Source organism: Pteropus medius, unplaced genomic scaffold (assembly GCF_902729225.1).
Source record: "Pteropus medius unplaced genomic scaffold, Ma_sr-lr_union100, whole genome shotgun sequence".
Lineage (NCBI taxonomy): Eukaryota > Metazoa > Chordata > Mammalia > Chiroptera > Pteropodidae > Pteropus > Pteropus medius.
This window is the reverse complement of record NW_024349801.1, coordinates 700116-725356: the sequence shown is the minus strand read 5'-3', so window position 1 is coordinate 725356 and position 25241 is coordinate 700116. Positions and strand designations below refer to the sequence as shown.

General features: G+C 55.0%; 1 protein-coding gene across 4 annotated transcripts in view; it reads left to right on the top strand.

The window, feature by feature from the left end:
• Positions 1-24851, top strand: part of CHST8 (carbohydrate sulfotransferase 8) — a 113444-nt gene extending 88593 nt beyond the window's left edge. For 3 of the 4 annotated variants that reach the window (XM_039888581.1, XM_039888582.1, XM_039888583.1), the window contains 2 exons: positions 22722-22759; positions 23298-24851. In XM_039888581.1, the coding sequence (XP_039744515.1) occupies positions 22722-22759; positions 23298-24404 (1145 nt within the window). In that variant the 3' untranslated portion in view covers positions 24405-24851. The other variant, XM_039888584.1, reaches the window with a different exon arrangement.
• The last annotated feature ends 390 nt before the right edge of the window (positions 24852-25241 follow it).

Sequence of the window (25241 nt, the reverse complement as noted above, 5' to 3'; positions counted from 1 at the left end):
GGCTTGAGGCGTTGGGTAACTTTCCCAGGCTTCTCTGCAGGGCACAGACGTGGGGGTCCTGCCAGCTGCCACATACATCCACTCTGACTATACAGCCACAGACTGGGGAAACATGGTCCCCAGGTGGGGAGTCTGTGAGCCTGACTTGGGCTGTGTGTGCTGTCCCCTCTGTGCCCTCACTCTACCAGGGAGGCTGTAGTGACACTCCAGGTTCCCAAGGATCAAGTCCCCAGGTGTCTATATCTGCTTGGACAAAAATTTAGAAATGTTTGGGTGTTCCCCTTCCCCCTCAGTGTACACTTATCCAAACAAATGGCTACATGTCACTTTGAGAACGACTGGGAGACGTTACTATGTAGTTGCTATGATGCCGTGGGCTTCTTCCTCTTGGGAACCCAACCTCTCCTTCAGCCATTGAGTTCTAGACCTGAAAACTGCCAAGGGACTGTGCCTTTTTATTGGGACAGCTGCCCTCAGCCTCTTGATCAGCCATCTTGACTTCTTTCAGTTGTGTGTATTGGCCGACACCCTCGCTGGCTGGCCATCTATCTTGCCCTGAGGGATGTTCTGTTCTATTAACCATCCCGTAGTTTTCTGCAGGTCAACAACTGTCGGCTGCTGCACTGACATTGCTGCTTATTGGAATTTGTTTATGGCGGCTAAGAGCTGTTGCTTCTCTTATTTCAAGATCCCGTGGTCTCCATTGACATCAGGGATTCAGGTCTGTAATGTCATCTCCCGCCTTTGGCCCCGGCCTACTAAGAAGAGCCATCACCGAGCTTCTCGTTATGCTGGTGACCCTTCTCACCAGTGTATTCTCTATTGCTTTAGACAAGGGGGTGTGCTCCAGGCACTCCCACAAAACATAGTCACGGCTGGGTTTCCTGGCCTTTCATAGACCACTCCAGCATGACCGCCTCTGTGAGCCTCCATGACCTGCACAGCAGTTCCATCGTTTCTGCCTCATTTAGTGCAGGCCATAGCCCTCTTTGTGTTTCGAAGAGCCATCCTGGCAGCGCGTTAGCATTGTCATCTGGGGTCCTTGCCATACTGTTAAATCCCGTATCCCAAGAGAATGCTCGCCTATCAATTATTCCTCCTTATCCAACTTTACGTTCTGCCCTCTTGGCGAACACCCTCAGGTTGAGTTCGGTGTGCACTCCTGGCTCCTGTCGTTACCTGTTTTCTGGGTCACTCACCTCTCAGGGTGTAGCCTCTCGTCTTCACATGCATCAATCCAGATGTCCCCATCCCGTTTCTCAGGGCCTCGTTCCTTCTGTCAGGGGCCTGACGTTGCTGAGAGTTAACCTTCTCTGCAGCTCAGCTACTCTTATGACAACATCCTGGGACCCGTCCTTTTGCTACAGAAGATGGGAGTGTCTTTACAGGCTGCTAAAGAGGCAATAGCCAACCAACTTCACTGTCTCTAAATTACTACCTGCCCCATATTTCTCAGCCCTCTGACACATGTTTATACACACCAACACATTGCCTTCCACCGGTAGTTCTCTGCCAGTAGCCCACTGCCAGTACAAATTTTAAGAGTCGCATTACTACCTCTTGTCGGGGCTGTCTGTGCCCTGTCTAGCTCCGGTTCTGGGGGCCCATTGCTGTCTGGTCACAGGTGATTCGACTCTAACATTTCATCTTGGCACCTGCTTTCTTGGACCACGGGCACCAACTGTCAGATTCTTGGGAAAGAGACTGAGAAAGTGTAGGATGCATATGGGTTCTCTTGGATCGACACCTGTGGGGGAAGGGAAGGAAGTGAGAGGTGGCAGAGGGAGAGGTCAGTCTGTGATGTAGTCAGCCAGTCCCACACGGAGCTCTGGAGCTGGGATGGCCCCAAGGAGACGTCCGGAATGATTCACCTTATATTCCGCGTCGACCGGTCACTGGATGCCGCAGCCCCTGGGAAGAACGTGTGACCTTGGGCGAGGCGACTTCCTACAGCTCAGAGTGATCTCTGGAGGGAAACTCGGCTGTGAGCTGTGTCGCTGTGCTTCCATAGTGGCCACTGCATCTGTCATGCCGACAATCTCTCTGACCCCAGCCTCCCTACAGCCTTCACCTCTGGCTCCCAGTCCTCACCTGGGCCCTCAACTCACAAGGAGTGCCTGAGGCTTACTTTGTGGTCAGGGTGGAGCGGGGGTGTTCAAATTTCTTTGCTTACTCAAGGATCGTGGAAAATTGACTGTAGCTGATGTTATTGAATTCACCTCTGTTTTTCAGTTTTATGAAAACCTTTTCCTTCTAGGTATTACCATTTCGTTTCTGAGATACAAGCAAGATCTCGGCAAAACTGAAATAGCATTTTTTTAACATGGCATTTTAGAGTTCTAAAATACAGTCGCACAACTTTTTATCAGTTTAATTAAGCTATAATTTATATGCAGGAAAACACATTCAAATTATACCATCGCCCCAACCCAGATATGGAACATTTCCCTCACCCCAGAGCATTTTCTCGTGCCTCTGCTCACTCAAACCCCCTCCGCCCAGCCCCCCAGGCAGCTACCACTCTTATTCCGTCTCCAGAGATTAGTTTTGCCTGCTGAAGCGCTTTATGTAAGTGAGACCCTGCAGGAAGTCAAGTATGGCTTATTTCACTCGGCCTTATGTCCGTGAGCTTCGTCTACACTGTCCTGTACATTTGTAGTTTGTCTCTCCTTATGGACAGCAGCATTCCATTGTATGGATATGCTACAATTTGTTTATCCATCTCCTGTTGGTGGGCATGTTCTTTGAGTTTATTGTCACAGCAAAAGTGAACACAGGCGACATGGTCCTTAGTGAAGTTCTGGCAGGAGGTGTGACCAGTCCGCAGCCGTGCAGCCAGGAGTACTGGAAAGCGGGCTTTGAGAGCCAGCGGGCTGGACTTCACTCCAGCATCACTTAACAAAGAGCCCTAGAAAACAATGATCTGGCCAAATAACTGGCGCATTTTGTAATTCCTCTCAAGGTGTTTATTTTTCCAGAAGATGCTCTAGGCATTTTCTTTGGATGCTACTTGAGTTAGCATCCTGCCAAGCAATATCAACTCTCCTTTCTTAATTCAGGGTAATAGTAATGGAGTGGCCGCCCTGCAGAGCAATCAGTTTGGGCACATGCATGTCAAACGGACTGTATATTACGACATCAGACACTCTGAGAAAATTGCTTTTCTTCCCTGAATGCCAAGTCATAAATAATTTCAGGTTGGGAGGCGCTCTGGTAGGTATGTGCTTGGCTCCAAGGAGTGGCCTATAAGTACGCTGAGCCATAGAACAAAAAATGAGGCAACAGATTTGTGGGGTCACTTCTAGTCTGATCCTCACTGTGAGTCATTGCAGTGGTTGCTGTGGGTGCTCCGCCCAGGTCTGCTTTCCCGGTGGGTGCACCTGTCCCCGGCCGCTGTGAGTGTAGGCAGCTCATGGCTCACAACTGCACCCTTAATCAGAGATTTGACTTCGGCTGACAGGAGACTCTTCTGGAAGGTGATGGCTTCCCCCTGGAGTTGGCCTACAACCAGTCACGTGCTGATAAATGTGCTTTGGGGTCAAGGGACAAACAAAGCCCTGGCTTGTAACATTTGCCAATTTCTGTGATGTAAATACTCCCACCGTGGCCAATTCCTAGTTACTTTACAAAAATCAATAAGTTGTCTAGGGGTACAAGTACCTGCAACAAGAAAAATGACATTTAAAAAGGCAAACAAATGATACACACGGAATTCGGGGTCGTGGTCTCCTCTGGCCAGGGCAGGGTGGGCCGCCCGAGAGGGGCAGAGGGAGCTTCGACGATGCTGATAAAACTCTGCTTCTTAAACTGGTGGTGAATGCCTGCATGCGTGTGTTCTTAGTCTTTAGATGTTATATATTTTCTTTTGCGCGAACAAAATATTTCATGACAGGAACAATTCTAAGGAAATCTTGTAAGCTTTGAACTTGTTTTCACCTGCACGTGTGGGGCACGGCTTTTGGCAGAGACTGAGGAAACAACTCGAAGGCTGGTTTCTGCCCCGCCCGGCGTCCGCCCACTGGGGGCATCTGCAAAGTTCACACTCCTGACGAGTTCTGTGGAGAAGAAGCGTGTTCCTGCGGATGGAGACTGCCATTTCCCTCGCCGTGGGCAGCAGGAGTCGGTGAACGAGGGCTCTGGACAGAACTGCCCTGTCCGGCACCCCTGGGCCATCCCACTGCCTGATCCTCCGCATTCGTCCTTGAACATTTAGATATGCCCGGCGCTGACCAGCCGCAGGCGTTTGCCGCCCTCCTCCTCCGATGAGCTCGGGTGGCCCTCTGCATGGCCCCCGCTGCCATCCCCGTCTTCCACGTGAGGACGTGCAGGGCCAGGGTGGCTCTGGAACTGACCAGGGCCCCACATCGGGCGAGAAGGGGAACCACGACTTCCGCAGGACGGACTGCTCCTGCAGCTACACGGGCCACCTGCAGTCCGGTGCCAGCTCCACTGAGCGGCTTGCAGCACTGTCCCCTCCAGCAGCCCCACGTTCCCTTTCGCCAGAGCCTTCTTCCCCTGGGGTTCTGCTTCTGCCTGCAGCCCAGCCTGGGCTCCCCGCCGCGGAGGGGGAGACAGAGGGTCTGGCCTAGACCTGGGCACCTGGGGGCTGTCGCTGTCTGAGCACAGCTGGGGGGTCCTGCACGCTCCTTCACTGAGCCCGCGGTCTAGGTCGTCCACACTGTCCTTTCCTCCTGGAGACACAGTCACCTTTGGACACAGAGCCACTGCTTCCCTGTCATAGAGATGGCGAGACCGAGGCTGCAGGCAGATGAACTGCTGCCAGTCACAGGCCCTGTGGGGACTCTCACAACTCAGGCCCTCGTGCTCAGGACGCCCTCCTTAACCTGGAAGCCGGTGCAGCGAGGGAGGGACCACAGCTCAGGGAAGGCAGCCAGGACCAACGGCAACGGGCCAAGGAGAGTCTAAAGAAGGAAATCAGACTGGAATGCCGATGACATCTCCCAGGTGCGCACAGATGCCTGAGGGCATCAGAGAGGTTCCAGGAGCTGTTTTGGATAGGGCCTGGGCTAAAGCGGAGGGTGGCAGGAAGGAGAGTCCCCACCTGTGTGGACCCTAGAGGGGCCGGTGGGGTGGGGGAGGGGTGGGGGACTCAGTGCCGAAGAGGAGGCAGGGACAGCACACTCAGCGGGCCCCCGCAGGACGACGCCAGCGGCCGTCAGCAAAGCTCCAGGAGAAAGCAGTCGGTGGAGAGGTGAGCAGCCCCTGGAGCCAAAAACAACCGGGTTCAAATCCCAGCTCAGCCACTCACCAGCCTAACACGTGGACGTCTTAGTTTCTTCATGGGTCCAGTTGAGTCAAAATAGTGCTGACCTCATGGGCTTCTGGGAGAGTCCAGTGTTGCAAGACTCTTCACAGCTAGTGGGTGCCTAGAATCAATAAACACCCTCGCTGATGAAGATGGCAGGGTCAGTGCAAGAGTGGGGTAGGCAGTGGCCCCTGGGGAAGTCTCCGAGTGCTGTGGGAGGCCAGGTTTCTAGGCCAGGGTCAGACTTTCTGGGAAGAGAGGCAGGAGTCCCTGGCAGAGGAGGAGCACCGTGCCGGCGGGCTCACGGAGAGCGGGTTTACGAAAGGAGTGGGGTCGGCACCCGCACCGGGCAAGGGGCCACCGGCAGGCACTCCGGACCTCCGGGTGGTTCTAGCCCTTTGTCTACAGCTGTATTATATGAGTTCTGCAGGGCCCTCGGGCCTCTGTGAAGCTTGGAGCCTGGGCCGGGGGTGGTCCCACACAGCTGGCATGAGTGAAGGGCCGCAGCACCCAGAGACAGAGCAGAGGCGTCAGGCGGGAAAGGACCCAGACTCTGCATTGGGGTGCTGTGCGCCAGGCCTGCCTGAGAAGTGGGGGTCCTCCCTGAGGAGGAGAGGCAAGGTGGTCTAGAACTTGAGAGAGAAGGAGACCTAAGAAGGGTGTCCTGGGGGGTTAGTGATAGCACGGGATCACTTAGGAGACCCTGATGGGGCCAGCGAGTGGAGTCACAGGGTCACTGAGGGTGTGACTAGAGGAGGGTTACCCAGCCAGGTCAGTGCCGGTCGGGAGGATGAATTCTTGAGCAAGGGCCTATCACGTGTCCAGGGAGGGGCACGGCTGAATTCAGTTTTTCCAGCTGCATGCCAAACTAGATGCCCTCCCGCCAAAGAAACCATCTACAAAACAAAAAGACAACCCACCGAATGGGAGAAAACATTTGCAAAGGATATGTCTGATAAGGGGTTAATATCCAAAATATATAAACAACTCTTATAGCTCAACATCAAAAAAATTAGATTAAAAAATGTGCAGAGGACCTGAATTGACGTTTCTCCAAAGAGGACATACGGATGGAAAATAGACATATGAAAAGATATTCAACATCGCTAATCATCAGAGAAATAAATGGAAATTAAAATCACAATGAGATATCACCTCCCGCCTGTCAGAACGGCCGTCACCAGCACATCGACACTCAGCAAGTGTTGGTGAGTGTGTAGAGAAAAGGTGCCCTTGTGCACTGTTGGCGGGAGTGTGAACTGCTGCAGCCACTGTGGACAACAGCATGGAGGGTCCTCGAAAAACTTAAAATAGAACGAACCTATGACCCAGCAATTCTACTTCTGGGTATTTATCCAAAGAAATTCAAAACAGTAATTCAAAAAGGTCTATGCATCTCTATGTTCACTGCAGCATTATTTACAATAGCCGAGATATGGAAGCCACCTAAGGGCCCACCGTTAGACAATTGGATAACGACAAGGTGGTACATCTGTGCAATGGAATATTACTCAGCCATAAAGAAAAATGAAATCTTGCCATTTGCGACAACGTGGATGGACCTAGAGGGTATTATGCTAAGTGAAACGTCAGGCAGAGAAAGACAAATACCATGCGATTTCACTTACGTGTGGAACCTAAAAAACAAAATAAATGAACAAATAGAACAAAAAACATAGATACAGAGAACGAACTGATGTTTGCCAGATGAGACGTAGGTAGAGGGATGGACCAAAAAAAAAGTGAAGGGAATAAGAAATACAAACTGTCAGTTACAAAACAGTCGCGGGGGTGTGAAGTACAGCACAGGGAATAGAGTCAATACTATTGCAATAACTATCCACGGTGTCAGGTTGATACTAGACTTATCGGGGGCATCACTTTGTCAGGTATAGAAATGTCTACTCTTACGTCGTACACCTGAAACTAATATAATATGACAGGTCAACTGTAATTGAAAAATAAATTTAAAAAAACAAAAACATAAACTAGATGCCCTCTCTGGGGGCTCTGGTCCCCAAAGAGAGCATGCACAGGGACAGACTCTTTCTCCTCAGTCTCTCATTCATTCCTCTCGGGCTCTCTGGGCCTTGGAGCTTGTCCCTGAGGAGATGCCACCGGGTTAGCACCTCCCTGTGTCCTGGGCCACCCTTCTCTTCGTGCTGCCCGCCCCCGCCTTGGGCCAGGCCATTTAGTCCGAAGAGACTGTCAGAAGAGAGAGCCTCGGCCCTGCTCTGCCAGCAGCCAGCCCGCTGGGGCCACCTTCTCAGTCTCCCTAAGCCCAACTCTAGAACTATTGATTGGCTCTTCATTGGTTGCCCAGAGGAGACCAAAGAAAAAAAGAGGCCAGGCAAAATAAAATATTATTTTTAATTTTCACAAGTGTGGGCACCAAAGCCTCATGGTTCTTCTTTGAGACCCTGGACACCAGATGCCCACCCACAAGGATAGGAGAGGTGGCGCGGGCCCCTCAGAAGGAGTCTCCCTTCTGGGACAGCCCCTGTGACCCTCAGCAGCAGGCAAACGCACCCCCACCAGCCCCCGCACCCTGCCACGCCGGGGCGGGCCTGAGGATTTCATTATGAGCTCAGATTATTATCAAGTACAAGGGGGAGTAAAGGGGACATTATAAACTCTCCTTTTAATAACGAATCCCATTTCCTCCTGCAGTTGGTTTTCTTGCAACAGATGCTGTTGCAGAAAATGGAAGAAAATGGAAAAGATAAAAAAGCGAGTAATTAACTCGGCCCAAAGCCTTCTTCCCAACAGATGTCAGGGACGGCAGGGCAGGGTGCCCGAGGCCCGCCCACCACGCCCTCTCCTGGCACGGCTGCCCGGCTGCCGCGGAGGGGACACATATGTTCCAGTGACGCTGGGCTCGGCTCAGTGTCGGGGAAGCATGGAGCCGCCCTCCTGCTGTTCAGTAACTGATGACCATTTTTCTCCAATTAAACTGAAATTGTAGGATCCTCAGACTTAGACACCCAAGTAAAATAATTAGTGCTTCAAATGTTAATTGCGCTCAGATGTGCCTTTGCCTGTGGAGGCTGTCTGCAAGTGAGCATGCTGAAAGGTAAGCCTCCGTGGAGGGGGCTCTGCTGCCACACTCCAACTGCCCCCCCATTCCGGCAGCCTGGCCTCCCCAAGAACCCCAGTGAGGCCAAGACCTTGTGACACGGCCGTGACGGCTGTGCGGGACCTGCTGTGCTGCTCTGCGTGGCCTGGCCCCAGGAACCCACAGGCAGTGTTGCATAATGTTTAGAATGAAGGTTATTTCTTGCCTCTGAAGTCAAACAGGTCTGGCCCAGACCGAGGCTCTGCCCCACGCTGGGCCAGCAACTTGGACCAGGGCAAGACACGTCGCCTCTCTGAGATTCACTGCCCTTGTGCAGAACACGGAGAGTAAAACCAGCCCTGCTGAATGAAGGGCCTGAGAGCCTGGAGCATCTTTCTATCCATCCCTGTGTCCTCAGCACCCACCAGGCCCCAGAAGTGCTCTCTCCCCATGGGCAATGAGGCGCCGTTCCGTGCAGCCTGCCTGCCCCTAGGGAAGGTCTGCTGCTGCCCCCTGAGCCCTGAGAAGAAGGGGTATAGGGCTCCTACACCCACCGCCACACCTCCAACCTGCTCACAGACTAGGGGCAGTACCTCCCTGCCCGCAGAGAGGCATGTACTCCCCGAGGCTTCTACTGCTATGACTGTGCCTGCTCGCGTGCCCCGGCTCTGCTCTCTGCAGAGATGACAAGCCTAAGAGGCTTAGGCTCCTTTATGCCCTGCGTCCCAAGAAAATCCATTTAGATATTCTGTGTTCCTTGATACACCACATAATAAGGTTCCTTTATCTCTCGTTGTCATGGGAAGTATATATTAACTGATTAATATTAATGTGTTGGCCGATTAATATTAATATCCAAACTGATTCATACTTCACAAGTGCCGCAGAGCCCAGACAGCTGTGGGGTTTTGGCAGCTCCCAGGGGAGACAGCATAACTCCGTGCTGACCCTCCCCACTGTGCCTCCTGATGGACACCGTGTTCTCCAGCACCGTCTGTCAGAGCTGCCGTGGAAGTGTGTTTGGACTCTGAATGGGGCAATTAAAACCCTTGCCATCTAAGACAGCATATTTTAGCATTTAAACATTTTACATTCTCCTAACATATTTTCCCAGTAACGCTGTTAAATTAGGTGATAAAAGATTATTTCTTGCTTCTGAAGTCGAAATACGTTACCCTTCTTCCTTATCTGCCTGGAATTAGAAAGGTTTCAGTATTTTATGTTCTATAGGTTTCATTATCAAAATTTGCCAGACTTTACAAAACAAACATTTTTCCCCCTTGTTTTAATCAAGGATGGACAGAGCCTTAGTCTTCTGATGCAAAGACTGTGTTCGGCATTGGGCGGAGGGGGTAGTGCCATATTTTGTAGCAGCCAGGATGTACACTCGGGACTCAAGGGGATCAATGGGGACTAGGGTTACCTTTGATTTGAAGTTGTCACCTGTGCCACCTCCTGAGTATCAGAGAAGCCAAAGACAGTCAGGGAGGCTCCAGCTTCCTGTCCCTCTTGCCCACAGGAAGGCACTACCAGAGGCTGCACTTTGGGCCAGTGGAGCTGGACTGGAGCCATGTAACTTCCCCAGCCCTCTCTCCTCCAGCTACCTGCCAGTCTAGCCCCAGCCATGGTCTGGCCCTCATCTCAAATCCTTTCCTCTCAACCTTGAACCATTCACCTACCACCATTCACTCATCATCCACCATCTACCCACCACCCACCAGCATCCGCCCGACACTCACATCTGACATAGAAGACACCCCTTATGCAACACACGAGCCTCTCCCCACCCTGATTCCCCTACCCGCACCTCCCAGTTAAATGTGCCATGAGCAAGGGCTGAGGCCACTACCTAGTAATGGATCTCTTTCCCCCAGTGTCCAGCATCCCTGAGTTACCTCGGATCATAACCTCTTATGGGCAAACTCTCCGATGTGGCACTGTAGGCCTCAGGGCTCGTCCGTGAACAGACCTCTCCGTCTCAGGAAGACAGCGGCTATGTCCCCCTGGGACTTGACCCCAGTCCTGCCTCCTCCATCCCCTGTTCCTCTGTTTGGCTGCCAGGGGCAGGATTAATTTTACCGGCAGGGAAGGTCCTGCTCCCACAGCCTCTGGCCAGCCCGGAACTTTAGCTGGGCTGATGGAAACAGTCTGAGTTTCTCTGTGGCAGTACCGTGAGTGGTCACCAGCCCTGCATGCCATCTCCAGCCTCTGCCCTGTCTCAAGGAGGCAGCCAGTCTCAGATGTGGGGGGCATGGGTGACAGCATCTCTGACAGAAGACCTCAGCCGAAAGCGAGGACGGGAGCTGAGGAAGCGGGGCTGCTGGTTTCTTCCTGAGCCCAGGCTGGGTCTTATCTAAACCCGTCGTGGAGGTGAACTTATCAACCTCAGGTCCCCTGAGCTCTTCCCTGCAGGGCAAGGTCTTAGTGGAAAAGGATCACGCTCTGTTAGCCGCTGAGTGAGAGATGCCAGCCCAGGGGCACCTGTCTGCAGCCCAGTTGGTCCTCATTCTTCTGAGGAGCTCAGCCCTGCAGGGCCATCCTAGCCTGGTTCCATTCAGCTCTCTCCCCACCCAAGGCAGGGCTGCAGACTGGAAAATGGCCCCAGCGTATTCCAGAAGCTGTCCTGAGCACACGGGAAAGGCGTGACCCTCAGGAGGCACATGTGCCTCCCAAGGCCCTGACCTCGGCAGGCTCATGCTCTCAATCAGGGAGGCAGCGGGGCAGACAAGAGTCAAAAGCTGGAAATGACATTCTCAGGACGTTCACCTCCAGCACTCAGGACAGTGCCTTCCTGTGGATTTTCAGATCTTCTGGAATCTCCGCCATCCCCAACCAGAAATTCTCACCAAGGCCTCAGGCACCCAAAGCCTGATCCCTCCCATTCAAGCTCCCACCGCCTGACACCACAGGTGTCTTGTGTCCTTTCTGCCCGCATGTGTGTTACACGGCAGCCCCTCTTTCTGCCATCACCTGCCTACAAACGAAGCATGATAGCCATCGTAAGAATCCCCAGTGTGATTTATCGCCACCATCACAATACTTTGTTTGGAGCCGCAAACCTCCAGACATAAATCAAGTCATTAGAAGGAATGACGTTTAATCCTGCAGAAGATGCCTCGGTGGGCCGAGCAGCTCTCACCCAGCTATTGAACCATTAATTCTGGAGAGGATGGCCCCGCACACCCCCACGGGCAGCGCTTCATCTCCACCGCACGCAGGCATGGAAGGCCGGTGCTTTGTGTCTTGGAATAGCGCATTCGTGACTGCAAAGAGGTGCCCCAAACACATGCCCAGTAATGAAGAAGGAAGTCTTCATTCCGCAGGAACTGCGCGCAGCCGGGAGGGGCCGCCTCTGCACCTGTGATGGCTCCCCTCCTGGAGCCGCCGCTGGTTTGACTTCAAAGGCAGCAGGAAAACAGCTCAGAACATCTCTCCTCTCACAGTGACCCCGCCACCCTTCAAGCGGCCGTTTCGCAAGGATCATATTCTATTTGCAAAGCTACGGGTCTGATTCCCAGAGCTTTGCTGCAGGTCTGTGGGCCAAGGCTGAGCCTGGAGGGGAACGGAGGGACCTCAGACAGCGCCTCGTGGGAACCCAGCAGCCCCCACCCCACCAGGCAAAAACCAACACTGAGTCCCCTGAAAATGCGGCCTCTCATAGTCCAGGAGACCTCCCCAACATGCTGGAGAGAGGAGGGGACCAGGAGTCTCAGCTGAGGGATCGCTTTAAAGTCTCTGGCAAATTCTAAGTCCACATGACAATTGTGAAATTCTGGATGACATTCCAGTGTTTAGCTCTGCTTCCTGTCCTCAGCTTAAAGCTAACGAGGGTGTTGTGCCGTGCTCGGTCGCCCGCGTGTGTCAGCAGCGCTGGAAGTCGCAGGGCTGGGTTGCGTGGTTTGTGTCTGGACGATGTTTCCCCCAACACTTCGCACTGTTTTCCAGCCGAGAGCTTCGACCTTCAGGTCTGTCTCTGGTTCACTACAGCCAAACCCAGGGGAGGGGCTTCTCTCCCACCAACTCCTGCCTAGCCCAGACCTCCCTCGAAAAGCCAGCTGCTGGCTGGAGACAGACATTCCCTCGCCTTACCCGTTGGACTTCTGACTCCCTAAGCCCTCCAGCCCTGCGCTTGGTGGTCCTCCAGAATCTTCCCTCCCTTCTCATCTGCCTGCCCCGCCTGAGTCCAGGCCCCACCATTGCTCACCTACCTTAGGATGTAAGAGTCCTAATCTGCTTTCCCCTCCCTTTAGGCCTTACTCGTCTCCAGGCCATTCCCCAGTCACCTTCAGAAAGACCTTTGAATGTGCAGCCCGAAGGCCCTCCAACCCCCCCGCCCCTTATCTCAGCCATGCAGTCCCCGCTCCAGGTTTGGTCACCTTTCATGGGCCTGGGGCTGGGTGCACAGGACTTGTGGGTCTTTGCATGTGTGACGTGGGTATGGGGCACAGCCCCAGTACATTGTGATGGGGCCATGGGATGATAGGATGCTTGTGCTCCCCAGGATGGCCTGGGGCTAACACAGGCAGCCCAGGGGTGTCCACTGCTGGACTGACCCCAGGGTGCTGGGTTGGGCAGAGCCAAGGGCTGGCCAGCCAAAAAGGAGAGGAAGTGATTCTTGGCTAGATATTCAGGGACATGGCGTCCCCACAGCCAGCCACTGCCAAGGCCACGATTAATACCTGTACTCTGGGCCTTTCCCCTCAGAGAAGCCGGCCAAATCCTTAGGTTAGAGGCTTCTTGAGCCGCTAGTGGCCCGATTCTTGGCTGGACCCAACTCCAAGTTCAAGGCCTTCGGAGCATTACCTCTCCTCTCAGACGTGACCTGCAGCTCTCCAGACCCACCGCAGAGAATATCCGTACAGACTGCCAGGGCCCCCCAGGCACCTCCAGCCTTGCCCTGTGATCTGTGAGTCGCCAGAGGCCCTGTTCTGCGCCGAGGCACACAGGATGACCCCTGCAATGCAGTTGCCCCTTGGTGGCCGCTGTGGTGCTCGGAGAGACACTGGAGATAGGAAGGGCCTGAAGCTGCAGCTGCCCATCCGTGTGCTTGAGCCGGGAGCAGGAGGGAGGGCCTACCGCTCAGAATTGGGGTACAATCAGCGGACAGCAGTGACTACCGGTGCACAGCCACTTGGAGCTTTCTTCTAAGGATCAGTGCATCCATCCCTGAGCCCCCGGGCAGCCCTGAGCAGGAAACTGGCTCCCCCTTGGGGGCCTGGAATGCCTCTCTCAGGGCAGAGAGGCCCCTGCAGCAGGTGGCCGGCGAGGGGGGGTTGGTGGGCAGTCTGCGTTTCAAGGAAGCACCAGCTAAGATGGATTTGCTTTTGTGGCTCTTCAGGGTATCTCAGGCAACAGCTGTGACTGTTCTGACAGCCACAGGCCAGCTCAGTAATTGACGCCACAGCCGGAACGACACATCCCGAAGGCAGCTTGAGCTGAACTGATCATTATCTTGTGACCTGGCCAGCACTGTGATGAGGCCGCCCCAGTGGCAGCCCCCGATGGCCTGACTCTGTTCCGGAGAGGCAGTGCCTGTCTCAGGGCTGGGCCAGTCAGTGTTGCTGTCACTTTTCCTGCAAACAGGCAGCCCCTCGGTGGGTCACCTCTGCCTCAGACTCCAGCACGACTCACTCATTTTTATTTCCTGGTAACCTCTAGTGGGAATTCACCAATATGTAAGCCAAATTGGATCTCTTCCTGCAGAGCTGGCTGAAGAGCGGTCACTAGGTGCTCTGACAGCCAAACAGGAGGAGTCATGATCTCCATCCCATCTGATGGCCACAGCCACTCGGAGCTGGTGCTGGGACTCCCCGCGGGCTCTGGACAAAGGCAGGACTGAGGCCAGGCCCGCTGGCTGGCGTCAGGTTGTCAGCGGCCTCAGTTCCACATTCTCTATCTCGTGAGAGGAGCTGGGACCCACTCACCCAGCCCCGGAGAGACACAGGCCCATGGAACTTGCTCCCGCGCATGTACATCTGTCCCCTCCCTCCCTATCCTTCATCTGCCCTCTGGATGTCTACACTTGGAACACTCACAGGCATCTCAGACTCAATGAGAATCTGCCTTGCTTCACAGGAAATGGCACCAGTGCCCACCCACTACTCAAGTCGGAAAGCAAGATCTGCCTTATTCCATCCGCAGGTGGCCCCCAGGTCCTGCTGATGCGGTGGCGTGCAGGAGCTGGCTTGCTCAGTCCTCGAGGGCCCAACTCCTCGTTCAGATGAGCAGCTTGAAATCTACTGTGGTGGGTGTGTGTACACCACTGAAATCAGCAAACGCTACTAATTGGGCTCCTCCCCCACCCCCTCCCCATCACCCAGGGAGCCAGTTGTTAAAACATTTACCGGCACAGCCACTCTGCTGACTATTCCTCCGCCCTAAATACCCTTTACGTCTTCCTCCGCATTCTGCCATTAGCAGCTGGGGCCAGACCTTGGACACCGCCTGCCTGGAAAATGGCAACATCTGCTGACCAGCCTTTCTGCTTCTGTCTTCAGCTCTTCATCTCAGAAAGGTCCTTAAATTCAAAATAACCCCCAGCTTAAGCCCTTCTCCCCTTGGATCTCAGGAGAGAAGAGCTAGTTCCGTTGCCAGGATCATAAAGCCCCTTGCGTGCAGGCTTCTGTCAGCCACCGGCGTCCTGCCATCTCCTCACGGCCTTCAGTCTCTACATCCCTTCACTGCAGGAACCCTGCTGTCAGAGTGCAAAGCCACCAAGCTCTGCCAGGAAGGCCATCATCGCCCTCGGGGGCCGAGTAATTGTCACCACCTCAGCCCTCACCTGATTTGCTGACATCCCCTACCACATGCTGCCTGCCACGTTCTGTCACATGTGGAACTGCCATTCGAGGCCTCGCTTCCCTGCTAGACTATAAACTCCATGAGAGGAGGGATCATGACTATCTCATCCACGAACAAGACACTGTCACCAGTGACCAAGACACTGCCTGGCACATACAGGTGCTCGGTCGGTTTGGAGTGAATGGTGTTGGACAGAATGCTGTTCTGCCACCTGCTGTCCTTGCTGCCAACATACTGCGGGGGAGGCAGAAATGTGGGGCCAGCGGGGGCACTGTGGTCTTGCTGTCGAGTGAGCCCCTTCTCATCCGCAGCAGCATTCACTAACCCCTGCTTATCCTCCAAGCCTACGGGTGTTGAAAGAATACGCAAAAGGAAGAACAGCATGACCTTCTGTAAGCCATGAGCCATGTGCTCTCTGAAACTCTGCACAGACATGAATGCACACACTCCCCACCCAGCACACGGCAGGAAGCAGGCACACGTGTGGCACGGAGATGCGGTACGATGCATCCCCTTGGCGTGCATGGCGAAAAGTAGCATAAAACATATCAGGTCCTGTTCCATGCAACATGCACACATGGGGGTGCAGTGTGGTGCATGGCACATGTGTGCTAGGGCCACACACACACCCTGAATATGGTGAGTATCATTCCCTGGCTCTGACAGAGGAGAAATTTGAAACAGGAGCTGAGGACCCCTTCCTTGTGGACAGGCAGGCACACGAAGGATGCTCAGGGACACCTCCTGTACCCCCCAAGTGATAGGCAGACGAGTGGGTGGGGAGTGGCGGGACAGCTGTTGGGTTTGAAGACCGGCTAACTGGCTGGCTGGTTGACTGACAGGCAGCTCCGATGGATGCTCCAGTCTGACAGCTCCAGGGGAATTCACAGCCCAGGCCGAGCTGACAGGGAACTACCCAGCTGAATCGTGGATCCTAATCACGGCAGTGAGGGAATGGAATCGCTAAACAAAACAAGCACCGGTCAGAGCTGTCAGATGCCCGTCAGACCGAGACGGGAAGATTCCCGCTTCCTTCCCCTTCAGACAGGTCTCAGAGTCCCTGGGCTCAGGAGAACTCAGTGGCTACGAAGGTGGCCAGGTGTTAGGGACACCAGGAGCCGGTAGCTCGCATCTCATGGGCATCTCTGTGCCCAGCGCTGTGCATTGTTTCATTTGCACATTTGCAGACCTGCAAGAGGGGTATTTTTATCCTGTTTTATGAGGAAACTAAGTTTCAATGAGGTCGAGGGATGTGTTCAAGGTCACTCTCTCATTTTTCTTTTCTTTAAAAATATGCTGACCCCTTCTTAAAATCTATGACTCAGAGTGGAGCCTCCAGGCAAAGGGAGAGCAGAGGGAGAGACTGAGTTGGACGGTCTCAGAGCCCACTCACAAGACAGACAAGAGGACAGGGCCCCGCAGGGCCGCCCACTGCCCTTCCCGGGAGCAGGTCTGGCCTGCCTCCCGCCTTCCCCTGAGGTCCACACTCTGGCCACAGAGCCACCTTTGGGTTCCAGGAGCAGCAGGCACCTCTGTCCAGGGCGGCAGCCTCACTGCCTGGAACCCCATTTCCCTGCGCTGGGCCCTGGGGCAGCAGAATTGGGCATGGCTGTGACTAAGGCTACTCTCCAGGGCGTGACTGAGGCCCTAGCAAAGAATTTAATGAGTGGGATTTTTTTCTGTGAACACAGTAAGAATTTAAGGCCCTTTGGAGAGGCTTCTTCCATTTGAATTCTGTGCCTTAAGTCCAAACTGCCCTCTAATTGCTGAGTGTGTTTAAACTTCCGTTTTGCATCTAATCTGCATAAATTAACAATCTGCCCAGATGAAGAGAGCAGCTCACAATGAGGCAGTCAGAGGCCGGTGTTAGGGGGTTGGAGTTGCCTGAGCTGGTGGGGGAAGAGCCAGATGAGGTGTGGCCACCACGAAGCCCCAGGCCCCGGCCTGGTATCCCACACATGGCAATGGGAGGCAGCCAGCTGGGTGTGTTCTAGTGCCAGCTACACAGATCGCACACAGCTTGGGTCAGGGGACAGATCCTCAGCTGAGCAACTCTTGTCTGCATCCAGCCACTTGGCCGACAGCTGCCACCCAGACACGCAGACCATTCCCGGGCTGCCAGGCCACGCTGGAGAAGTCACTGCCTGGAGCTGGTGGACCCCAGCCAGAATCTCGGGCCTGACTTCTGCGGGGAGAAGCCCAATGCCCATCCTCACCTCCAGGGCCAGCTCTCAGTCCGGGTAGCACGTTTTTCCACAAGCATCTGTTGATCTCCTGTTGTATGCTAAGCATCGCGCTAGACTGTCTGACACAGGTGGACCAGACGTGGACCCTGCCCCAAGAATGTGGAGAACTAACACAATCTTTCAGTGCTGATCAGACAACCCAACCCAGCAGGGGAAACGTTTCTCACCTCCTCCAGGCTGTTGCTGCCCTGCCTCCGGAGTGCTCTTAAAGCCCCCTGAAGTCACATCACCCCCTGTTACGAGTTGAATTGTGTCACCGCCAAAATATGTTGAAGTCCTAACCCCTGGCACTTGTGAATATGATCTTATAAGGTCTTTGCAGACGTAATCAAGCTAAGATGAGGTCATTAGGGTGGCCCCTAATTCAAAACGACCAGTGTCCTTTTAAGAAAAGGAGAGACAGACAGACACACAAGAAAGACAGCCATGTGAAGACAGAGGCAGAAATTGGACTTAAAAAGTCTCGGAAGCTAAGCAAGGTCAGGCCTGGTTAGTACTTGGATGGGAAATTGGACTTAAATGGCCACAAACGAAGGAACGTCTGGGGTTGCCAAAAGCTGGAGGAAGATGACCCTGTTGACAGCTTGACTTCAGACATCTAGCCTCCAGAACTATGAGAGAATAGATTTTTGTTCATTTAAGCTACCCATTTTTGTGGTAGTTTGTCACTGCAGTCCTAAGAAACTAACATGCCCTCGTGATAGTGAATTTTATGTGTTAACTTGACGAGGCCATGGTGCCCAGACGTTGATCAAACTCCAGTTGAGGTGTTACTGTTAAGGTATTTTTTTAGATGTGATCAGCATTTAAATCAATAGACTTTGAATAAAGCAGATTATGCTCCATAACGTGAGTGAGCCTCATCCTATCAGTTGAAGGCCTTTGGTGAAAAGACCAAGGTCACCCAAGGAAGAAGGCATTCTGCCTCCAGAATGCCCCTAGACTCGAGCTGCAGCATCGGCTCTTCCCTGGGTCTCCAGCCTGCCCTGGAGATTTTGGACAACAGCATGAGCCAATTCCTTAAAATAAATCTCTCCCCCATCCCTCCATGAACATATCCTACTGGTTGGTTCTCTGGAGAACCCTGACTCATAGTCTGTCATTCAGAAACCACCACCCCCATACTTCCTATAGAGTGGGGCCTGAAACCTCAGGAAGTCTCCCACCCTGATGGGCAAACCGAGAGGACCTGGGGGTGGATGGCACAGGTGGATGTGGACACATAGGCTCAGGCACCAGAAGAATAGGACATGGAAAAGGAGCCAAGGAGATGCAACTTGGCGCAGGAGACTCCAGGGGTCCAAGGACCACGAGTTTCAAACCCAGCATAGGGCAAGGACTTGGGACCTACAGCCGTGACACTAGCTTCTTCTGGCCCCTTCGGTTCCCTCCCATCTCTGTCCCTCCTTGTGGGTCTCACTCCTTCAGGATGGCCCCGCCTTCCCCCTGGGCCGCAGTGTTCAGAGTGTCAGGACTTTCTCCCCACTGGGTACCAGGGCCTGGAGCTGGGGTTCAGGCAGCCAGAATAGCAATCGCTTGCCTTCAACATGATCAGCCAAATGCTCAGGAGGCACTTCCTGCCCTTTCTAGGTACGTGGGTCCTGTTTTGACACATGTCAGTGTCGCCTGTCTACACAGACTGACTAAAAGGCTGGTCCTCAGCCCCATCCCCTGTGGATCCTGGGATTGAGCTTTTGAGCAGAACCCGGCAGGCCTCCTCCTGTGACTCAGAGAGGAGCGGGAGAGACGTTGCTCCCCCACAGGCACTGCCGGTGAAGCCCCCTCCCCAGCTGTGTCCAGAGCCAAGCTGTGCAACCTCATTCTGAGAAGTGGCCTCACACGCCCGTCAGCCTTTGCCTCCCCTTGACTGGAAGCCAGGAAGCTTTTCAACCAAACACTTCGGCCCACGAAGAGTTCACGTTGTGGCGCACGCTTGGCAGTTCGATGACTCAGACCTTGTTCTTCTCACTGGTGCTCACTCTTATCATGTTGCGTGTGTTCCAGCTGCTCTACAAATGTCGTCTGTCCGGAGAGAGGAATGGTTGTTTTGTACCCTGCCGGGATGGACTCCCTTACGGATTGGTAACGCTATGTTGAAAGGAGGAACAGGTTACTCGGACCCTGGCAGTGGCATGGACATGGCTGGCCTTGGGATCCTCCTGCTCCAGGGTGGTCAAGACAGGGGGTTTGCGTGGCAGCTTTGGTGGCACTGGATGGAATCGGAGGTTGAGGGTCGTGGTTCCCGTTGCCCAGCGAGCCCACTACTTTTATCTAGATGATATGTTTATCCGGAGGCTTGGAAGGGGCTGATAGTGGTTATGTTGACGCCAAGCCACCCCCTCCCCATATGTCCCCCATGGCACTGATTCTGATGGCTCCTGGTGACGATGCCGTCTCTGTGTGTGCGCGGAGGCGGGGCCCCTAGTTGCCTTCCCTGGGCTCTCTGCGGAGCTGTCCAGGGTTCTGACGTGGCAGCCCACTGGGGGAGACAGACTCCAGCCTCGAGACACCCAAGGCTCCTGGCCTTCACTTATTCTTCAGAGGTGGACCGGTCTCCACTTCAACATTTATCCAAGCAGTGCGTGGAAAAGCAGCTTCCTCCATGGAAAAAGTAGGGACGCTGGGCCTCCGGCCAGGCCATCGCATTTCCTTTACGTTTTTGTCTTTATTCCAAAGTGGCCATGTGGAATGGGACAGTCTTTGCCCAATGAGCTGCCATCAATTCAAGGATTGGGGACATACAGCTTTTGGCAAATTTAAGCCCCCATAAGACCTATTGTTGGGTGTTCCACAAGACAATGTTTCTTGTCAAAGGGGGCAATTGCAGCCTGGTTGGCTTTGTTGGGCAAAAGCGGCCAAGAGGTCAGGAGACTCACCGAGCACCGGGCTCTGTCCAGTGAGAAATTTTCTCCAGCCTGTGCCCAGGGCTCTGGCCTGACCAACCTTCAAGTGGGTGAACCTCAAAAACGCCTTCTATCCAGTCTGCAGATAAAAAAGGACAGGCCCCAGAGCCCACCACCCACCAGGTTGTGGGCACAGTGCCAGCAGGAGGTCACAGCCACAGGGGCCTTGACCTCAATAAGCACATCCTCGTCTGATTACACCAGCTGTGGGACGCTTTTTGTAAGTGGCTCCTCAGCCCCACTCGTGGCCAAATCCGGCATGATTCATTTGCTCCAGAAAAGGAATCTAACCAAGCGCCATTGCACCTTGACAAGTTGACAGGATTGACGAGCGGAGTTAATTCCTGTGTCTGAAACTCAGAGGAGGAGAGGTGATTTAGCAGAGCCAGCTGCCGTCACCAGAAGAAAATAATTAAGGAAATCCGGCAGTGTGGAGGAAAACAGAGTGTGCGATGGGTCCCTTCTGGAGAAGGGATCAGTGATCATTGGCTGCGGGAGGAAACTGCACGTGCCAGAGAGAAATGAGCTCAGGAAGCTCGTGCTGGGGATGGAGGAGGATGAAGATGAGCAGCCGGGGAGGGGAGGGGCGCTGACCGGCAGGAGGGAAACAGGCTCTGGGCTGAGAAGGGCACCCGGGCGAAAGGCTGGTTCTGATTTCTAAAAGGCTCCTGCCTCATGGTCAGGCACCCACTGCTCACATCCTAACCCTCAGGGGTACAGCCAGTTCTACATGGAGCTTCTCAGTCTCCGTGGAAGAGTCTGGAAGGCCTGTTTCAGAGCTCCCCGCAGGCACACACATATGCGCACAGACATGGGAATGATCAGGAAGTTGTGGACACTCTTCCCTTTGCCCAGGGGAGGGCACACCCCCCCTGTTTCCAGCTCAAAGGGGTCAAAGGGTAATACTGCAGCCAAAGAAAGACACACCCAGCCCAAGTTCCACCTTCGTTTCCACCTCTCTTGGGACTCAAGAAAGATCCCAGCAGGCCCAGGAAATTTCAGCTTTTCAGTCCAGGGGGACGTTGCCTCTCCCAATTGCTAATGCATGAAGGAAGTGTGGGTACAGCCTCAGACTGACCAGTATGAGGTCAAGGTCATAGGGGTGGCCGAACCTGTAAAACAGGGCCTCGCAGAGAGATAGGTAGAGTTCCTGGGTCAGGGACAGGAAACGTGAACATCCCCTTACCAGCTGTGCTCCAGCTACTGGACCTCTGCCAAGTACACAGAGACAGCAGGGGAAGTGCTGGGCCCCCGGAACACCCTGCCCCAGGCAGCCACCAGAACTCAGTCAGGTGTGGTCCCCACTGGGCCCCATTATGCCAGCTGGAAGCTCTAGCTTGTTTAAGGAATGGCTGGTTCTGATTGTGACTGTGGCTTCGACAAAGCCTCAGAGCAGAGACATCCACTCACATGGTATGGGAGCAGGAAGAGCCCCTGACACCTCAATGGCCAGGAAAGGGATGGGGGAAGGAGGTCCAGACTCCTAAATAGGTTCACCCCACAAGGAACCTTTTTGTCTTCCCAGGACCTTCCCCAAACAGACCAAACCGGGTATGAAGCAGAATAGTCCTTTCTGGCCAAAGGTTTGCCTCTCCAGTGCTTGTTATCCTGGGTGAGCCCAGCTCCAGCCCAGGTGGGCAGAGGGGACATTCTGGAGTGTGGCCAGAGATGTGCTGATCTCTCCCCATCTTTCCCCAGTCACACTGAGAGCTTGCTGGCCACTCTGTGCCTGGGCTCTGCTCAGCCATTTGGAGGAGAGCAGGATGTGGTCAGCTCACCCCCAGAGCCCCAAGTCCAATGGAGAGGCCCAAATCACAAAGCGGACAGCTAAGTTAGGGAACTTCCCAGAGCCAGTGGGAAGGCCCCCATCTGAGGGTAAGGAGTGTGTCCCAACCCCAGGCCTGGCGTGTGCAAACATGTGGGTACAAAGTGTGTCATATTCCAAGCACGGAAAGTGCACATCAGCTCCAGCCAGGGCAGGGCCGACGGGACATAAAGAGAGGGTGGACGCGACTTTCCGAACAGTCCTTGCCCCTGTGATTTAATGACAGCGCGAGGAGGGTAGCGGCTCCCGGCTGCTCCGCTGGGCAGGTGTGGGGGCACACTCGGGCGGGGCGGCTTTCCACACCTTCCAGGTCACATCGGGAAATGGGACACAAAGAAGCGAGTGTCAGCTGGAACCCGGGGGGCCCCGTCTTTGCGTCATCCCCATTGTTCGTGTGGATGGGGGAGGGCAGGGGCACTCGCACCCAGCCGTGCCTCCGCTCCTGCTCCCCGAATTGCCTTTTCACAGGGCCTACCCTAAGAGCCCTCCCTGCAGGGCACCCACAGTCCAGAGCCCATAAACAGGGCTCTCGACTGTGAACCCTGTTTCTGGGCTCTCACCCAGGAGCCTGAGAACCACGTGCTACTTCTGCTGCTAACCCCGGACTCCTCTGTTTGCTTTTCAGGAGTAAAGGTCAACATCAGGCTACAGCAGCCCCACAACGTGAGTTCTGAGAGGGAAATCTCTGCATGAGCAGCCTGGGGAAAGTTGGAGAGGGCAGGGAAGAAAATTTGGAGTTCACAGCAAACCCAACCTTGGAAAGGAAAATGTGTCCGGTCTTTCTCAGGAGCCTTAGGAACGAAACCAAGGGCTTTGGACCCATGAATTTCCCTTTCCCGTTAGATGGCGGCTGTGGAGTGAGCTAATTGCCTCAGTCAATCTGAGCCAGTCTCCTTCAGGCCTCCAGGAATCACCCCTCCCGCTACCCGCCGCCGGGCCGAGGTTCCTGGGAGGCTTGCGCCATCTTGTGGCCAAAACAACAATTGCACCTCAGACCATGGTCAGCGGAGAGGAAGCGGGCTGCAGGGGCTGGGCCGGGGCTCAGATCAGAGGGGATCGCCTCTTGCAGAGTCAGCTTGTCTCTCTCTCCCTCACTTGTAAAAAACTCGGGTGACAGAGGGGGCTGGGACCCCTGACCTGTGTGACACTCAGTGCCCAGCCGTCCTGTCCATCCTGGTAACCATTTCTCTTCTTGCCCCAGGACTTCCCACCAGGCAAGTCTCAGGATGGTGATTTTAAGGCACCCACAGAGAAGGACACCCGAGACTTGTCCAGCCAGGCACCGAGAGGCCTCAACCTGCTGGTGCCTGACCGAGCTCAAGCCCACCTAAACAGGGGGGCTCGTCTGCGCCCCCGGCAGCGCCGCCGGCGGCTGCTTATCAAGAAAATGCCAGCAGCGGCGGCCATCCCGGCCAACAGCTCGGCCGGTACCTTTGTCCGGCCAGCATCCCGGGCCCTGGACAGCCGTTGCGTCAGCCTGCACCAGAGGCAGCAGGAGCGCAAGCGGGTGATGCGGGAGGCGTGTGCCAAGTACCGGTCGAGCAGCAGCCGCAAGGCCGTCACGCCGCGTCACGTGTCGCGCATCTTCGTGGAGGACCGCCACCGCGTGCTGTACTGCGAGGTGCCCAAGGCAGGCTGCTCCAACTGGAAGCGGGTGCTCATGGTGTTGGCGGGGCTGGCCTCGTCCACGGCCGACATCCATCACAACACCGTCCACTACGGCAGCGCCCTTAAGCGGCTGGACACCTTCGACCGCCAGGGCATTCTGCATCGCCTCAGCACCTACACCAAGATGCTCTTTGTCCGCGAACCCTTCGAGAGGCTGGTCTCCGCCTTCCGCGACAAGTTCGAGCACCCCAACAGCTACTACCACCCCGTCTTCGGCAAGGCCATCCTGGCCCGGTACCGGGCCAACGCCTCTCGGGAGGCCCTGCAGACGGGCTCCGGGGTGCGCTTCTCCGAGTTCGTCCAGTACCTGCTGGACGTGCACCGGCCGGTGGGCATGGACATCCACTGGGACCACGTCAGCCGGCTCTGCAGCCCCTGCCTCATCGACTATGACTTTGTGGGCAAGTTTGAGAGCATGGAGGACGATGCCAACTTCTTCCTGAGCCTCATCCGCGCGCCGCGGAACCTGACCTTCCCGCGGTTCAAGGACCGGCACTCGCAGGAGGCGCGGACCACGGCGCGGATCACGCACCAGTACTTCGCCCAGCTGTCAGCCCCGCAGCGGCAGCGTGCCTACGACTTCTACTACATGGACTACCTGATGTTCAACTACTCCAAGCCTTTCGCTGACCTGTACTGAGGGGCGGGGCGGGGCCGGCGGTGTGCGCCCTGCCCACCCACTCACCTGTCCGCGGGGCAACCTGCTCTCGGCGGTTCCTCAGCCAGGAGTCAAGATGTTCCCAGAGCAACGGGCGCCCTGGGGACGCGAGATGCCCTCGCTGCTGCAGGCCCTCAGGCCTTGGCTGGGTCCCCTCATCCCGTAACCGCTTCCTCACTCCTCGGCTGAGGAAGATGCTGGGAGGTGAGCTGGACACCCCAGGAGTCTCAGCCGCCCGCATCCAGCTCAGCCAGGAGTCAGGCTGACCAGGGAAGTCTGCGGCCGAGAGGACGAGGGCCCAGCGGTAAGGGACTTATCGCAGTCCCTTAGCCATTGCCTTGTACCAAACCGCACGGTTTGCAGCTTTTCTACGATCCAGGGGGAGGTTCCCTTGGAACGAGGTTCCAAATAAAGCACATGGTTTCCAGAGCAGCAGTGTCTACACTCTGTGTTGGCGTGGGAGCAGGCGGACCCTTACCAGTTCCATCCAGGGCTCTGTCGCCCATCCCAGGACAGCCTGAGCCAGGTGACGACAGGCCCAGCTGCATGAAAGTCCAAGGCCGGAGTAACCTGTGTGGAGCAGGGCCCCCGGCAGCTCCCATTCGGAGCCACAGCAGCACCTCGCACTCAGGTCTCTGAGGCCAGGACTCAGTCACCTGGGTCCTCCTGTGCTGACACAGTCATCCTGAAAGGGGGAAATAGACCTGTCCCCATGGAGGCCTACTGTCAGGGGTCCCTTCTTGTCCGTGTGCTTGGGGGAGGGGGTGGGGGCCTTCTGAGGACTGCCAGAGCAGTCACAAGCTCTGGCAAGCTGCCATT